Raw genomic sequence first — 19,320 nt, forward strand, 5'->3', positions numbered from 1 at the left:
GTTTCACTTGTTACACGTCTATTAATTTAACATATAATACTATTACCCTTGACTTCCATGACCCATTAGACAACAAAACTTGAATGAAAAAGAAAAAGAGAGAGTAAAGTTTATTTTATACATATATGTTCATAAATTTATATTGCAAGTAGTTTTCTATTAATGATCTACCTCTAATATTGGTCCTACATACCTACAACTCTTATGTGTAAGATTGAAAAAAAAAATGTTTTTGCATAGTCCAAAAATGTATTTACGTAAAAAAAAAATTAAGAAATTTAAAGTTTGAGCCATATTGATGAATGTTTAGAGGTTGTGCACACGCTTTGAAGTTTAAAAATGTCTTATTTTTTTACTTTAAAATAGTCAATAAAAGTAAAAATAGAGTAGTATACAGGTTGAATATTCAAAAAATCGAATCATCTTTGAGGCCATCTAGCCTCAGTTCTAAAAGGCTGACAATTTTGTACTTGATGCCATTCAAAAGAACTTACAAAAAGCTACAATTTAATGTTTGTTTTGTTTTTGTGCAATCAAAAATATCCGAGCAACAAGCAAAACGCCAGAGGGTGTGCAATCTCCTCCTCGCACAAGTCGAAAAGTGGTTGCTGTTCTGATGGGAGCAAGATGCTTCCCTACTTCTTCATGCCAACAAGAAAGTCTCACGGACATCTATTATAAGCTCATCAGGTACCATGTCTTGTCATGGTTGAAGATCACGTTCTCCAGGGACAACAATGTGTTTACCCAATAAGGCACATACGTCCAAGAAACATTTATGCAGGTAGAACATGGCGGCCTTCTGGCTGTAAGACTTATGGCATTCGCCCTCACCCGACTGAACCCCTGCACTTTGTTGTTTGGTGTGTCTTAGAGGTCAAGACAAAAATGTTTTTTCACCCGAATATGGATGCCCTGAAGACCGTGACCACGTTGGAGTGGAACAACTTTTCCTCGAATTTTATCTTGCCTGCTTTTCTGTTCGTCCCCGTATTGAAGCCATTATTCAGAATGGAGGAGGACATATTAAATAAAACATTGTTAAATTACCAACTGGTGCTTCAAAATATTCTCATAAAAATGGCACAAAATAAAAAAATGTATAACTTAAAACGGCTTTTAAAATTTTATAATTTTTGAGTCCTCACCTTCTATTGTGTGATTATCCATAACTGTCATTTTATTTTAGACAGTTGTAGAATGAAAACCATATGATTTTATCAGTCGATATTTAAGAATAAGTTAGTTAATGGTAGGGGTAAAACTTTTACAAGTTGACTTTTGCTCTTTTGTGAATGGAAAGATAGAAGAGGCTAATCAATAGAGGATCATTGATCTTAAGATTGTCGTAGTCCACCTAAGGACTGTATTCCGAACTGTGGCCCGGTATGAGGCGAAATGAAGGGTTGGACGACTTCCTAGGGGTCCTCCAACGAACAAGAACTAATCTTCCGGACCCTATGTCTGACAACAGGGTGGAGTACCAAGCAACACAGCAAAAAACTCACAAAAGTGAGTTTTTGAAAACCTAGGGTACTTGTGGGAGAATAAAATGTGGCTTCATCCTGCCCTGATCCTAACCCTCTTGACTATGGTATTAAAAGGCACTTAAAAGGAAGGTTGGACGGTTCACCTTCCCATCAGTAGATGCCATGAAAACTGCTTTAGACCTGGAGTGGACGACCATGTACAAGGACTTCGTCCAGGGGAGTTTAGAGCTGTGTGTGTGGAGGCCAATGGTGGCAATTTTGAAAAATAAGATGTAAAAACCCTTTGTAAATTTTCATATTAAATTTCAACGTATTTCCTTTTGAAATACATTATTTATATAGTCTACCATTATTCCTTTTGTGACAGTTTATGTTAACCACACTGTATAGTGAATAACTTTTTGAGATGTATAAACGATTTTTTAAAAGATCTACCCTTTAATAAAAAGTATATTTTTCAAAAAACATATAATTTTTGTCATCATACGAGTTGCACATATTATAGTAATTGAAGATATAAATTCATGAAAGATATGTAGTGATTATGGGGTTTTTACTTTGTATATACTATCCCTTATTTCATTGGCCAATATTCCATTACAAAAAATACAGTTTATCCGTTCAAGAGCAATGCGCTATCCTAGTTAAATATTATAAGGAATATATCGAATAAACATATGCATTTTTCACTTTAAAAACGCTATTCAAAAAAAGTTTAGTGCACATCTATGTACAATGTTGCACATATAGTTTGTAAATATTTCCTTAGAGACTCTTCAAAATCATTGGATACTCTTGTAATAAACAGTTATGTTATCCGTGGAGTCCCATTAAAATCTTTTATACCTACATAAGCTCCGATGGGATATGTACTTACATATAATATTTTACGATCAATGGTCTTTGAGCCGGGTACCCGGAACTACATTTTTAATATATTTTAAAATAGTCTTATATACCCATAAATTCTCAACTCTTATTTTCTTCATTTTCATTGATATTACTTGTGTGTAGAAAAATATAGGTATTTCTCAACATATTTTTCATGTTTTTGGGTTTGATCTAAAAAAACATATTTTCTAATTTTTTTGGGTGAAAAGAAAACCAATATATTTTCCACCTATTATCGATAAATTGTTAGATTTTGCATTTATAGTACTTGTTTAAACATTTATTTTGCGAAAGGGAATTTTGTGTCTGCACACGTCTAGACTTGGGTTGCTCATTTATGGAACTCTAGATACCTGGAAAAAGGACGAAATTTTTGCTTTTCCCAAATGAGTCATTTTGTCTTTAAATAATAATATACAAAAGTATATCCGAGTAAAATGGGGACCAAATATATTGTATTTAACCTTTTTTAAATGCAAAACTACAAATTTCAAGAAAGATTGCTCTTCCTTACATTTTATTAACTACAAATTATAATCTCAGCAATTATTTTTGATAAAAAAATTAATAAAAAATTGTTATTTCTTAGATCAGGGAGCACTATGTATATACAGTGTATGCTTTGACTATTCTTCATACATACAGAAGTACATTCATACAGACAAACAAACTTGGATTGATTAAAATAGATGATTAAATGAAGCTTATATAATGACATAATTAAATGCTGAATTTCTTGGGAATTTACCATGGATATAACAACTCGAAATATACTGGGGAAACGGGATCCCGAGAGGGAAACTTGAGTGTGTATGTAGTTTTTAATGACATTGCAGCGCCGTTAAAAGAACTTATGTATACATATATTAAAGATATTGCATAACGCATAATTTGAATCACATTTGGGAGTAAAAAGAAGGATGTGGAGAACTAACTTTATCGATTTTTTTTATGATGTCTTAACAGTACCATACTATCATTGTTTTGTGTTTTCTACATAAGTATATAATTAGCGATGTAAACAATCTGGGTTTTACGAATTCCAAACCAGGAATATTCACTCCTTAACTTGGAAAACACAAACCCAAGTCAATAATAACACCATGCAACAGCATTTTTGCACACAGGCTGAAACCCACATTTATAATTGTTATTAAATACCCTAGAATACAAAAAGGACTATTAAAACTTAATTTAATATACTTTAATTAATAAAATGCCGTAAGAAAGAGCTTAAGTGTTATAAAAAGTTCCTTACTTTCTTCATCAGAAAAATAGCTGAAATACTTTCCAGTACTTAACAAGTTGGGGGAAAAAAATTTTAAGGGGATAAACGCAATTATGGCTTTTGTCGGACCAAGGACGAGACAAGCGATTATTTTTTTTCTCTCTCCAATATATAACGCCATCGGCAAAATATTCAAGGAACATTTTGTTTTCTATAATATGAAGAAAGATGGGCTTATAGCCTTTTACTCCGGAAAAATGGAGAAGACTATTAATACAGCTATTACATTGGCTTTCATTTTCATCGTGCTATTAAATTGAGTTATAGACAAGGGTAGTAAATGCACATAATATGTATATAATAATGAATTTAATTGATTCAAAGAGTGCAATTCCTCAATTAACTATATATTAGTGTTAATACTCTGTCCGAGACCGACCCATTCTCCCCTCCCTTTTAAGTGATTTGTTTAATAGACTGATTTAAACTGAAATTGAGATCGAGATAGTAGATCAAAATTGAATTGTTTTATATTGTTGACCGATTTTCCCCGGTTTTACACTGTGGATCGATTTTCTCCTCTACCCGCGACTTGCTTTTTGGGATAAACAAAGATATTAGGGACAAATGTATTTTTTCCCAGCTTTTTCTGTCAATTGAATCTTTCTGATTTATAACAACTGACTCTACTTATTTATAAATTCAAAAGGGCCTCTTTCCTTGAAATCAGATACCTTCTCATGGAAAAAGAACACATAGCTAATGGGTCATTCCAAGTGAGATAAATAAAAAAAAGGACATTTTTCGCAGCCCTATCTCCATTTTTTTTTCAAATTTGGCACGTTTTTTTATATTATTTGGATGTCCATTTTCAATTTCATTCAAATTTTTATATGTTAATTTGATATATATTTTAAACATATAAAATAAGTATAAATATAAAATAAAGATGCATTCCATTCCACTTAATTACTACATGCTAAAAGCCAATCATATATATATTGCAAAAACTGAAGTATACTATTTAGTATATATATTCAGAAATTTGCTCTACCTAAGCACACATTTTTATCTGTAGTATTTAAGTGGAATCGAATGTATCTCTAAAAATTTATTGTATATATTTATGATATATTAAAAACTATAATATAAAAGTTGTAGTGAACTTCACAACTGACATGTTTGATTTTTTTTTGGTGTCAAAATATTGAGTCTGTGACCTGATGTGGAAAAAATCATTTTGTTGTCTTATGCAATAAAAAATAACAAAAGTATAAAACAATTATCTATTAAATGGTTTTTAAAGTAGATTGATATCTTCAAAAACATTCAAAATACAGCCACTTAAAAATAGGTTAGATGGCGTTGAGGCCAAAACTTTAGGAGTCTCTAAATCCTGAGCCGGAGGACAATGAAAGGTTGAATCTTTGATTTTTGAAGTTTTTAACTAATATTAAAATATGTGCCAAATTAAAAAAAAAAAATCATTTTTAGTGATTGATTTGGCTTGGAATTATCCTAATATAAGTTTTTGTCAAAAGTGACCTTTTCTTTTTAAAGAGAGTTTGAGAATGGATTGTTTGATCCAGTTATAAACGAGTTGTACAATGTACATATATGAAATATTATAAAATCATATAACGTCATGTTAGCGATGCTCACTATTTGGCAACACATGACGCCATGAACAATTCATCTATAAAATCGGTCTAAGCCGATTTTTTATTCATACCAATCACACCGATTTTTTTGGTTGGGACTGATGTAAACTGAAGTTTTCATTGTGATAGATTCAAAACAAATTTATTTCAGTTCTACAAAAATTAAAACGCTCCCAGACCGAAACCCATACTATTACTAGATATTATAATAACACTATTTTGATTGCAAGAATGATTGAGATTAATGTGAATATGCAATTATGATTATTTTGCATTAGACTCTTAGATAAGTGAACTTGTTTGATCTTATTTCATTTATCATCTCATCAATTATCCACTCGAAGGCAAGGATTATTTATTATTTCCCCAAATCAAATTGATGTTAATCTCATCTCTCAGTAGTTGTCTTGATGATTGTTCAAAAGTTTTTTGTTTCATTATCATAGAACAGGACTAGTTTTTCTCAAACATGTGTCTAATTTCTACGAATACATGCATAAGGCTTGACTATTAAATATTTTAAGGAAAATGATGCAATAAGAAATTTGAGACAAGAAACATGAAAATATGTCAATAGTCTCATGTTTCATAAAAAAAAAAAAAAAAATTGAATCAATCAATAACTCGATTATCTCTTTATGATTGAATTTTATTTTTAAGCTTTTGTTTTCTTCTCTATTTTGAACTTTGTCGCGTTTTACTATGTAATTGTTGTTCTGTATACGTGTAGTACATATAGTCGTTCAGGGATACTGTCGGCATTTCAAACGATACTTTAGTAAATCAATATTGTAAGAGTTGCTTGCAGCTTCATAATGTCATAAAAAATTGGTTCCCAAACCTCTAAGCTAAGTCATCTCATCCACGCTCCCACAACACAAAAATTGTCATAAAGAAAAATAATCATGAAACCTCATCACTGCATCATTGCCTTATTGTATATTTATTTTATTATGGTTTTGTCACTGCTTGTCTGTTAGTCACGAGGATTACGGCAAAAGTTACTAATCGATTTTGATCTAACTTGGTATTAAGATTATGCATGTTTACAATAAGAGGCCATGAAATTTTTAGAGATCAACGTCAAAAGTCAAGGTAGCACAAAATGTTAAAAATACATTATAGATCATAACTTTAGAACAATTTAAGGTACACAGCTCAAATTGGTGTCCTTATGTAGGTTTAATTATAGATTACTTAACATCTGGATAGATATAAAACACGCAACCTCGTCATTAGAACGATTAAAATAAATTATAATTAATTCTTCTATTAAATAACAACTGTATAAGATAATAATTAATTCTTCTAAAATGTGATGTATCATGAATGCGGATATGAGAACCTATCCGATCGTCCATTGAACACCCTCATTTGTGATCTAAGGAATCAATCATGGAATTGTGGATCCTCTGGTCCAAGATTTTTGTGGAAAATCTCTTTTTTTTGTAGGTAAAACTTGATAGAGTCGAACAAAAGCAATTATCAAGTATGATTAAATTCTGTACATGGAAGAGCTAATTTTTTATTCAAGATTTAATTTTATTACTTTGGGATCTAACTTTTAATTGCAGATCGTCTTAATTAGTGAGTATGGAGAAAGGACCTCTTATTAAACCACATTGAAGAAAGACATTTTTTGTGGGAATATCTATAACATAGTTAAGAGATTGTCAGTTCCTTCGTAGTTTATCATATTTCTCTTATATTGGAGAAGAATGTCTCTTGATGAACATGCTTTCATCAAAGGATGAGTTCACACTAACTAATTCCTGCCTCTTCTCTTGTATTTTGATTTGATCAATTTTCTAATTGATTATAAGTGTTGAAAATAGTATTAATAATTTATATAATAATAAGATATCTGCTTGAATATGTTCCCTTCACCTCAGGAATTTAAAACTTATATTATGGATTAAGAACCTAAGTGTGGATTATTCAACATGCTAAATTTTACTTTCTGATATTTATTTATTACATTATATTGATAACTCGATGTAGAGTAATTCATATTTAAGTAACATGTTGAATAAACTTATAATCTCTTGTTCATTTCTATAATTATTATTTTTATTTGAAAATCCATAAAATAGTCCTTGTTGGTCCATTGTCGTTGTGACTATAAATTTTGCCATTCATATACTCTATTCTTTGAACAGACTAGACTTCATCTAATATACTTGGAACTACATTATCCTTTTCAATTAATTTTTCATATACTACATTTAAATAATTGAATGTTCCTTACGATATCTATTTTGATTCCTTCATAACCGGATACAGTTGTTTTTTATGTCATAATTGGCAGACATAACATTTTTAAAATTTATTTACAAAGAGGAGGTGAAATTTGGTGCTAGATAAAATATGTCACCAACGTTTATTGGTTAGAAGGTTGAGTTGCCAGATTTAACTGCTTGGAAATAAATGATATTTTTTCATTTGAAATTAATTGACCTAGATCGGAAATGTTTTGACTGAAGCTGATTATTCTAATAATTGTATCTTGTTTGGTAACGTCTTCATACTTAGTCTTCAAAAAAGCAAGTAAATTTAAAACTTCGCTACATGTATATATTGGCTCTGTAACCACCAAATAAATTATTTCGTTGATTTAAATCTTATTGGTAGTATTTCACATTTGAAACTTCAAGTCTCTTAGAATTATTACTCGAAATCCAATGACTAAATGACATAAAATTAATTAACACTAGTTATCTATCATTAATTAAATATAAATATAGTTATTAAATGGTTGTACGTATAAAGTACATTAATTGAACTTCATTTCTATCCAATCTACTCTTATTATATATATATTTTTTCGAAAAAAATTGATATCAAATTTTTGCTCGGGCTCCGACAAATTTGAAATATCTTCTCTCAAAATTTTTGCACCCTTAATTCTATTTAATCACTTTTCCGCTTACGCCTCACCTCAACCATTGCCATTATACTAGTCCTTGTTTAATTGTGACTTCTGTTTTAAATTCAACAGATGTTATAGCACTTTTTCTTAAAATACATCTTTTTAGTTCTCCATTTGTCCATCTAGTTTCTGTTTAAAAATCTTCATGTTTAAAATGAAGATAGCAAACAACTTTTTTAGAGATTTCAAGGGATTCACCGTCTATATAAACAACATTAATGATATATAAACACTTATCAGATATCACTAAAATAAATATAGAGTATTTTGTACCAGGTATCTAATTTATTGGTATAGCTGATTTCCATTTATAAAGAATTTCCATGTTTGATGTTGGAAATTTATGCAAAGAAGTTCTTATATTATCATCATTGAGCTTTCAACCAGATGTTTTAAGAGTGTGGCAACAAGGAACAACACAGTTTGTATGCATATTTCACGTCTAGAAAGAATAGTCACTTTCTAAGTAAAATAATATTTATTTATATCTAATTGACGATAAAAGAATACATATATATTAAATATTGAATCATAACAATAATACTTTGAAGTGAGAGGATGCGTTATTTTAAAAGTGAATAGTCTAACCAGATGTTAAGTAATCCATGGTTTATTAAAACCTTGCTTTATATATTTAAAAAAAAATCAAATTTAATATAACCTTTCGTTGAGGCCTGGGGTCGAATATGTCTGTGCTAACAACTCATTCCGTCCAAAACAAAACTTCTTAAAGTGTAAGTGAATTTCCCTAAATAATATTTTTGTTATATACTTTTGTCAAAAAAAATAAAATATTATCATACTGGTACTAATTTTGAAAAAATGTTGTTATTGTGACAGACCTACATTATACATAGGCCATGCTTGTAACGACAAAACTACGTCAACAGTATATAAGAGGTAGCTGACATTAACAAGGTTCTTAATTCAGAAGTAGCTCCCGCTTTCTCCCCGCGCTCTTTTTTTCCTTACAAAAGTGTCAACTTTAATTATACGTCACTTTAAGAGGAGTTTACAGACATATTACAAATTTTTACAAAAGCTAGGAATTTCATACATATATCTATTAATCATATCATTCACACATGAACACATAGCTGCTAAATGCAGAAAATGCTGACTCAAACCATTTTTCTCAGTCGCTTTGATTCTCTTCTCTACCGCGGCGTCGTATATAGTGTATACCCGCTTTGTAAACCACTGGTAAATTAGTCCTCATTCTAATTCCTAGACTATTTAATGACAGTGTTAATCTCTAGCCCTTGTAATGAAATATGTTGTATTTTCTCCCATAGGAAATGTTGAATACTTTACATGGGACAATACGGAGAGTGATGTGACGAAAATTGCACTTTCTTTTTATTCAGGACTCTTTGCTTATAATGGATGGAATTATCTTAACTTTGTTATTGAAGAACTTCAAGATCCCGTTAGGTAAGCAATATCTCATATCTGTAAACAGTTAGAGTGCTTTCACTGACGTAATAAATTGCGTTTATGTATACAATATCCTGGTGTTTTAATAAGCAAGGGGTTTAAAGGGAAAAGAAGGAAGGAAAGAAGGAAAAAGTAATAATAAATCCTTAAAGAGGAGCGTTACGCTACAAGTGAAGAAGACGCCATCTTGTAGTTTTTACTTCATGAAATGGATACATTTATGGTAAAAATTAATATTTGAATCAAATCAAAGTAACATGTACGGAAAATCCCTATGAAATGTATGAATTTGTACAACTTTTATTTTTGTTGATAGATTAGGGACGATAAAAGTATGAAAAATGAGTGAAAAGTTTATTTTTCTCTTTCCATTATTGTGTTTAATTGCCTAGACTATAGAAATAAGATTGTTTAACCTTGTTATAACATATTTTTAGTACATATTATAGGTTAGATATGTAATAAGACTAGCTTATGGAGGAATAAAGTTCAATTTCTTGTATTTGTTTAACCCATTTTGACATCCAATAGTTCAAGTTTCCTTGACATTAATGAGAAAAGGATCTTATTTTTATAAGACTTGGTTATTTAGGCTAAAAAAAAGGTCGACGTCAATGATATGGACGTCATATGAAAACACTATGGAGCGGGAGCGTCTACAGAGGGGGAGCTGGAAGGGCTGTACCCTCCCCCTAAATTAAGGATTTTTTTCTTTTCCCCCCACAAAAAGTGACAAATAATCCAGCAAAGAAAAAAAATATTTTATTAAATTTTTTCCAAAAAAATTTATTTTTTAATTTTTTTTCCCCAAAAATATAATTTTCTGTAAAGCTATATGGATTCTTCAAATTTTTAATTGAATTGTTTAAATATTTTTCCAAATAATTTAATTTTTTTATATTTATTCTCAAAAAATTTAACATTCTGTAAATAGCTAAGGATTTTACAGAATTTCTGTTCCGAAAAATTTAATTTTTAAATTTGTTTTTCAAAACTTTAACTTTCTGTTAAATGGAGTTTGGAAATTTTTTTCAAAAAATTTAATATTTGAATTTTTTTTTTCAAAAAATGCAATATTAAAAAAACTTGTGTGTTTAGGCCCAAAAATAGCTAAAATCTACAATCCTATCGTCACATGAAAACGCTCTATATTCATTACACTCCTCAATTTAAAATTGATTGAAGGAGTCAACTATGGATCTAATATGTAGAAACCTTTAAAAGAAGGTATAATAACATTCTTTTTTATTTTCTTATAGGAACCTTCCCAGAGCCATTGCCATTTCCTGTACATTGGTGACTGTTGTTTATGTTTTAACCAACATTGCATTCTACACAACGCTCTCAGTTCCCGAAGTTCTTGGCTCTGAAGCTGTGGCAGTCGTAAGGCTCATATACATCTTGTACTTGCGCTCTCCATTACTTAAATTCATCTTTTGTATTTTCAGACATTTGCAGGTAGGCTCTACGGAAGTATGGCCTTCATGATCCCCATTTTTGTTGCCATGTCCACATTTGGAGGTGTTAACGGAATTTTACTCACATCAAGCAGGTATGTACATTAATCCTTAGGGTTGAATAATGCTATGTAACAACATTTTTGTCTGTGGTCTAAGCCCCACATTTATTATTGCTATTTGAGACAAAAAACACAACAAATGACTCTTCAAACTTTCAACATACATCAATTTGGCCTTCAAAGCCTTTTTTAACTCAAGTTTGTAGAGTATAATAATGATTCAGACACATATTTCTGCAAAATAGAACCATATAGATGCAAATCAAAGTTAATAACAATCGATAAAAACATTGCAACATAAATTATTTTTTACTATATTTTGATGACAATTAATAAAAAAAGTTATTCAAAAAAATGAGTAAAATGAGGCATCTTATTTTGAAGCTAATATCTATTTCAACTTCTTTACATAACAGCTAAATTTAAATAATAAAGCTTATTTTATAACTTTAAAATATTTCCTTATAAAAATTGTTGATTTTGATAGATTTTTTTTCTCTTATGTAATATTTAATAAATAAGTAATGCAAGATTACGTTATAAAAGTTCCGAAATTAAATATGACTAGCTGTAAATAAGTAATTAGTGGTTTGAATATACGCACAATGTATTTGATTAATATTTATTTATTATTTAGTGATACCCATATCACTTAATCATAAATAATTTCGGAACTTTTCCGGTTTGAAGTAACAAATATAAATATGGGCTTCAGATCACGACCTAAATTAAGATTCATTGCGTATTTTTCATTTATACTCGTGAGATAATGCATTGACTAAATCTAGATTGTTTTATGCTGGAGCTGTCGAAAATCAAATGCCGGAGATTCTATCAATGATTCAAGTTAGTAAGATGACTCCAGCACCTGCAGTTCTCATCGTGGTAAGAGATACAATTTTTTCTTCTTCTTCTTATATACTATTTTATTCAAAAATATAAAACAAATATTTATCTAAATCCCTTTTTCCATGGTCAAGAATCCATGAATGAAAAGCATCTACTAAAGTTATAAGTTTTAATTTTCAGGCTTTTATGTCCTTGGTGTATTTAACATCCTCAAATATTAGTTTATTGATCAACTATACTGGTTTTGCCACCTGGGTTAGTGAAAAAAAATTAACGAATAAACAGAGAACTATGATATAAAGAGGATACCTTTTCAATGATTAATTTGAACTATATTACTAAAAATATCTTTTAACATTTTTTTTCTTCATTTAACTAACCTGGTTTTGATGGCAATCCATTTTTAACAAACAGTTTTATTAACTTTTCTTTGTTTTATTAATTTATTTTATCTTTGCTTTTTTAATTTCTTTCAAATACGACAGGCAATACTCTCATTGGGCTATCTGGGATCATCGAACATTAATGCTCTTATTAACTACGTTGGTTTTGCAACTTGGGTAATTAACAGTATAAAATATATTTACGTAGAATCGCTTCTTAAAAGTTGCTTGCATTACATTTCAGCCTTCCTTATTTTACAATTACAATAGTCAACAAATATTTGTTCTGGAATTAAGAGGGTATTATGCCCTTGAGTACTTTTATCTAGAAAAACGAGAAAACGACCATTAAACTCCAATTTTATTTGCTTTTGTAGCCATTTCATTTTCTATCAGCAATACTCCACAATTTAATATTTGCATGTAAATATTTTTTTTGTTATATAACAAATCTTATATCAATTTAAAAAAAAAATTTTTTTTTCAATATCCTTTGTTTTATGTTGTGGATCTTCTGCATGCCCTCACTTTACAACAAACTATGATTTTGAATCAATATTTCCTTATTTATTAGACTTCTAAAGAAAAATGTGTATTTTAGTAATTGATTTATAGCCGACAAGACATTATCTCCGATTCAAAAAAGATATAGAAACATTTAAAAAAATTTTGAATCTGGAAGGTATGTCGTGGGCAACGTACATTAAGTATGCTTGACTTTTTATGTTGGTACACTTGTCACAAATATATATTTTATTGTATGCCTAAACACTTGAAATTTTGACAGTGGCATACGGTGAAACTGTTTTGAGTAAAAAAAAATGTTTACATGTGGTACAAACTCTTCCAAGATGGCAGGGAAGATGCCAATAACGAGCCTCACTCTGGGTGGCCAAGCACGTCAATAACAGATTTAAAACGTTGAAGCTGTCAAGAAAATTACTATCAGAGAAGTTACTGAGGATATTGACATATCGGTTGGCTTGTACCATAAAATAATCCAACATACCAAATATACGTTGCCCGCGAAATTTGAAGAGTCATCTTACACTTTGAACACAAACTTTAAGTTATGATTTTATATTTTATTTATATTCTTCGTGGCGAACAAATACAGGAAGTCATGTAGGCTACACAAGCAAAAATTTCGGATGATAAAGTTCATTTTTAGTTTCATCGAGTTAAAAATAATCAAAGGGCCTTTACCAAGTTAAAATTTTTTCAAATAGTATTATTATTTTATTTGTCGTATTTTGCATGTTTTTTATAATTTCAATAGATATTGCATTTAATTCGAGGACGTGCCTCTTATTATAATACATAAGGTAAGAGTAACAACAGCTATAGTCTCATCTCAATTAACCTATCTACTTACTAACACTCATTTTGTACGAATCCTCTTTATTAGTTTATCATTACATCTCTTTGACAGGATGCACTCTCTTACAGCTCTTAAAGCCTTTCTATTTTATGTTTTTTAAATTGCAGTATTGGAGCTTTGTTCAATGTTTATATATATATATGTCCAGCGTTGTCAATCTCAAGCATTTTAAGTATTGAAAATCAACATGGTAAACCTAACAATTTACTCCTTTTTTTATCCTCAATACTTTTCTGAGTCCAATAGGGACTTTGATGTAACTCCCCAACAAATCATCAGTGTTACTCTACATAATTTATGAGAACAAACTCTCATGGTTAAGCTTTATACTTGGATGTTATCTCCTAATTAATGAGACACTAATGATAACAGCACGCTAAAAATGCTTTGGATTTGCAACTTTACATACCTCATAGCGTTATATAAGTTGTATTTTGTTGTTAGCTATTGATTTTACTACTTCTTCTCCTCTTATAAGCATTCCAAACACTAATTGGTTGAATTTAAATTAGTGCTTGTTATTGAGCTCTAAACAATTCCCAACTGTGGTTTTATATACTAACTCTACCGGGTAGTCCATTAAAATCTAAACACTTACTAATTCAATAATTAATGAAGTTGTAGTGAGGGATATTAATTAATATTTGAATATATTAAAGCATACAGAATTAGTTACAAAACACGACAAACTTGAGCTCTATAGCTTACGTACAAGTCGAGAAAATGAAGACGTGATCTACGAATTTCCATTCGCGCATTCCTTGACGCTGGGCGTCTTCGGGACCCCAGTTTACTCCGTCAGCAAGTCCAAAACATTGGAGAGAATGAAGGACTCTGTCAAAAAGGTCAAACTTTTTGAACTCTTTTTTTGAAACTTCTGACCCCTCTGATACCAAACCATTTGAATACAGCCTTTGGGTGCAGTGCAGTGTCCGTCATTCAAACATTGAGGTCCTCAAAGCCACTGTTGCCAGCACTGGGACATCATGACAGTGGACTACACCCGTATTGGATGCCAGGCCTCCCCCTGCGTCTGGACGTCATTATTGCCGCTAAGGGCGGCTACATCAATGATTAAGAGAGCTCAGACACACATCTATTTAGAGTATTCATTTTGTTGAAATTCTATTGTTAATTAATAAATTATATCTTGTCGAATTTTAAAATTCAAAGTGTTGGGATTTTAATTGACCACTGGGTACATATTGTTGGGAAGAGTGATTGGCCTACTGATTTTGTACTACTTATCGCACATTTCTTTTTAGAGTAAACGTTGTGAGACTTAATAGACGTAAATACATGATTTAATAAGGCCTCGGAAACTAAGAGAATGCATCCATTGTTTAGCCTTATTCTTATTTCTACCAACTTTAATATGTTCTTTATAAAATAGGTGAGCATCGGTCTTGCTGTATTCTGCTTACCCTACCTAAGGTACAAGCATCCTGATTGGGAGCGGCCCATTAAGGTGAATCTCTTTTTCCCCATTATTTACATCATTGCGACCATCTTTATTACGGTTGTTCCTATGATTGCCAGTCCAGTTGAAACGGGTATGATCCCCTTTATTTTGTTTAATCATTTAGATTAAAATATACTCTTTTTCTCTCTAGGTATTGGTATTGGTATTATATTGACTGGCGTTCCCGTTTACTTCATTTTTGTTGCATGGAAAAACAAGCCCAAAGTCATTCAATCAGCTTCAGGTAATAATTACATTAAGTTATCTTCCCTATTCTCCCTTTCTTTTTAAGTTTAATTAACTTTAAAATATTTTAATTTATCAGTTTCTTTTTCACTATAAAATCACTACTCAGGGCGTCAACAGGCTGTGGATTGAAGGGCAGTAGTTCCCCTTCGAATATTAAAATTCCAAAAAATTTAAATCTTCAAAAGTAAATTCCTAAAAATTTAATTAATCAAAAATAAAAGGGTAAAAAGTAACTTATAAAATTTTTTCCCCAAAAATATAAGTTTCTGTTAACAACTATGGATTTTTGAATTTTTTTCCCAAAAAATTTAATTTTTGTATATAGTTTTAAATTTTACAAAAAATCGAATAAAAATAAAATTTGAAATTTTATTCAAAAGATTTAATAGTGCAATTTCATTTTTGAATTTTTTTTTCTTCAAAAAATTCAACTTTTTATGAACAACTGTGGATATTCAAAAAAAAATTCCTGAAACTTTTATTTTTCAAATTTTTTCATAAAAATTCGAAAAACCAATTTCTCTATCTACCGAACAAAAAAAATATCCTTTGAACGCCCTGATACTATATAAGCTTGAAAAAAAAGGTTTTTCATTGATTTTAGTTTTATATTTTTCAATATTTTATTTAGAAGCTAACACTTGACAATACTTACTTAATAAACCTCTTCACCAAACCTTGTATTTGAGTGCACTATTTGATTTTTTTTATGTTTGCTGATTATTTTTTTCCCTTTTGTGTTTTTATCTACCTCGATTTATAGTTCAACTAACAAAGCTCATTCAGAAGTTACTTATCGTTGTACCTCCGCAATCCAAAAAGAAATAAACGCTACAAAGGTAATATGAATCAAGAGAATAACTGCATATAATTTTTTTATTTTTTATAATTTCACCAGTTTATTTTTATACTAATATTTTAGTGTTAAAAATGTATCTTTTTTGCAGACGGTTCTCTAATTAAATAGATACATTACATTTATAGATACATTAAGTATAATTATGAATTGCATTTGGGTTGCTGCAGGGACATACTTTGTATATTTGTACTTATAATTAGTGTTGGTTTCGAGTAAGACTCAAACTTGAAGAATAAAAAAACTCAACTTTAGAAAAGCCAAACATTATTGGAATTTCTCCTAAATATTTTTGTAAAATTCGACTTTGGCGTCATTTATAAACCACGACAGGGATCCATTGTAAAACCAAGTCGATCCTCGTTAGGGAGGGGGATCAGTTTAAAACCACAAATTTACCTGAAACGTAATTTTTTTCTAGCAAACGTCATTTGATTAATATGGCAAAGAAAATATTAAAAAAGGTTAAATGTTAAATTTAAATTCAATCAGGAGAGGGAACAAAAAAAAAAAAACACGTAGTTCTGGGGAGGGAGTGAAGAAAATAACAATTATCTGAAAATAGAACCACGTGGTTTATGAATGACTCCTTACTTGAACACGAATAATTAATTGAATACACTTGAAATATTACAATGATAGGTCAAATTTTTAGTATCCACTCAAAATGATAGAAGGTCAAATTTTTAGTATCCACTCAAAATGATAGAAAAAAACTCCTTGTTCTAAATAAAAGATGAGATGATAATGCATTAAAAAGGAGAAACAAGCACATTAGGGATGTTCATACTTGTGGAAATTCGAATAAAATCAAACTCCTTCAAATTCCAAAATGGTATATTGTCCTAACACGAATACATTAATTTTACGCAAAAATTCGAATATTTTGACTCGAATCCAACACTATATCTAAATATGTCGCATTTGTGTTATTTTTGAATGACATAACTAGAGTTGTAAATTCTAAGTACTTTTTGTATGTTAAAGAAAAATATGACAAAATTGAGAAGGTAATCCTGATAATTTGAAGAATGTTTGGGAGGAAAGCGGGAATCAAAAAAATCATATACGTAGGCAAACCCTTACTTCGATGTCGATAACCAATTATACTCGTTGGTATACTCGTCTGCAGGGTGAGGGCTCTAGTCCTCTCCCCCCATAAATTATTTTTCTCTTGAATTTTTTTTTGTCATTCGGGCAAATTATGGAGCAGAGAAAAAAATAACATTTGCATTTTTATGTTAATAGCAGTAGATTTTTTTCCAAAATTTCAAATTTTGAAGCTTTGGATTTTTGAAATTGTTTACCCAAAAATTTAATATTTGAAATCCTGCGAATGCCCCTTAGGGTTTAAAGAGTTTACACACTTTATAAATAGATATCCTCTTCTCAAGAATAATAAATGTCCAACTATGTATTAAAAAAAATCGCACAGTAGGAATGGATTAGAATTTACAACTTTAGAGATAACTGTTCTCATTAAAATAGTCTAAATTTGTAACTCCTTTTTATTTCTTTGTACATAGGTTATATGACAAGATTCATTCAAAAATTATTAATGGTACTGCCAAAGGAAACCTCTAGGAAAAACATCGATTAAAGAAGAAGAAAATGAAGACACTTTGTAAAAATCAAATATTCATTTAATAACATCCATCCCTTAATTTTCATTGACTTGACTGCTCATATCCGATACTGATGACACTAACTTCATATGGTTACGTATAAAACAACTCATCAACTCTTCTTTCTTGGACACATTTCTTAGCCAGTAATATGATATTCGCACAATCATACTCACGTATTTCTTGGCTTTCATTACATTACATTATTTTCTAATAATTCGAAGTATTTTTGTAAGAGCAACAACATCTCTTTTTTTGTAATTTAAAAGTAATTATTATTCACATTTGATCATCTATGAGGAAGGAATCACAGGCTTGTAACTACAGGGGTTAGCATCCCCTATTGACTAAAATTGTGTTGTTGAAAATCAACTGTTTTTTATCGCTTTTTTTTGTCGAAACTATCAATCTTTAAAAAAAAACAAGGTTATTTGGTCCAATTTTTTTTTATTTTCTCACAAAGATTTCTCAAAAATCCTTTCGAAAAAAAAAAAAATCAATCCTTGTCACGTCTTAGTGGTTCCTCACTCCTGCTATTCATCAACAACAAAAAAGATATGATTCAGTCCAATGAAATGATAAATATACCACTCCACCTGGTTATTTCATGTGTACACGTTTTGCATTTTGATTTATATAAGTTTGTTGTTAAACATAGATTTGATTGTTTTTTATTTTGGCTTTCATTGATTATTTTGTAAAAATAATATTAAAAAAAAATTAAGTAAAATCCCCTTACTTTTTTCAATAATGTGACATATTATTAATTTGGTGTATTCTTTTTTGTTTTTTGTAAATGTTCAATTGAAATGCTTTCAATATTTTATACGATTCTTAATAATAAACGAAACAAACTGTGCGAATATTAATTTTTTCCTTCTTGAAAACATATCAAGTTTTCCGGTATATAGATATACTCTATGCAATTCCCAAAATCACCAGTTGTTATGTTTTATAAAGAGTTTACTCTCGTTTTAGTATGTATTTTTGCCTTTGCGTAAACTATTTTTCAAATAAAACAACCCAAACAATTCTGAATGTTAGTAGGTGTCGTTTAAGCATCAGTTATTATTTTTGTATGGAAATAATTGCTTCTGCATTGCATTGTATTTAGAGCCATGTAATATTTTGTCTATTCTGATTTATTTTGGATTTTAAATTAGCAAATCATTATTATTATACATTTGAACATGACTCCTGCCTTTTCCCATTGTTTTATTTTGTATTAACTGTTGTTATAATTATCTAATTTATTTTATTATAAAACGAACGGACTCTCACACACAAAAATCTAGTATTTGGTGTAATACTGATACTAATCAACAGACAAGGTCCTAATCATTATTTAAATTGGATTAAA

At 29.9% G+C, this 19,320-nt stretch overlaps 1 protein-coding gene across 19 annotated transcripts in view; it reads left to right on the plus strand.

Annotated features, from left to right (window-relative positions):
* The window catches only part of LOC121132385 (Y+L amino acid transporter 2), a 48,753-nt gene extending 29,934 nt beyond the window's left edge, over window positions 1–18,819 (plus strand). For 5 of the 19 annotated variants that reach the window (XM_040727781.2, XM_071886673.1, XM_071886674.1 and 2 more), the window contains 9 exons: window positions 9,495–9,633; window positions 10,896–11,019; window positions 11,085–11,188; window positions 11,944–12,040; window positions 12,185–12,259; window positions 15,162–15,321; window positions 15,382–15,474; window positions 16,243–16,318; window positions 17,862–18,819. In XM_040727781.2, coding sequence (XP_040583715.1) covers window positions 9,495–9,633; window positions 10,896–11,019; window positions 11,085–11,188; window positions 11,944–12,040; window positions 12,185–12,259; window positions 15,162–15,321; window positions 15,382–15,474; window positions 16,243–16,307 — 857 coding nt within the window. In that variant the 3' untranslated portion in view covers window positions 16,308–16,318; window positions 17,862–18,819. Of the gene's footprint in view, window positions 1–9,494; window positions 9,634–10,895; window positions 11,020–11,084; window positions 11,189–11,943; window positions 12,041–12,184; window positions 12,260–12,489; window positions 12,565–13,666; window positions 13,830–15,161; window positions 15,322–15,381; window positions 15,475–16,242; window positions 16,319–17,861 lie in introns of those variants that run through there. The other 14 variants (XM_071886670.1, XM_071886677.1, XM_071886678.1 and 11 more) reach the window with 4 other exon arrangements.
* The last annotated feature ends 501 nt before the right edge of the window (window positions 18,820–19,320 follow it).

This window comes from Lepeophtheirus salmonis, chromosome 2 (assembly GCF_016086655.4).
Source record: "Lepeophtheirus salmonis chromosome 2, UVic_Lsal_1.4, whole genome shotgun sequence".
NCBI lineage: Eukaryota > Metazoa > Arthropoda > Copepoda > Siphonostomatoida > Caligidae > Lepeophtheirus > Lepeophtheirus salmonis.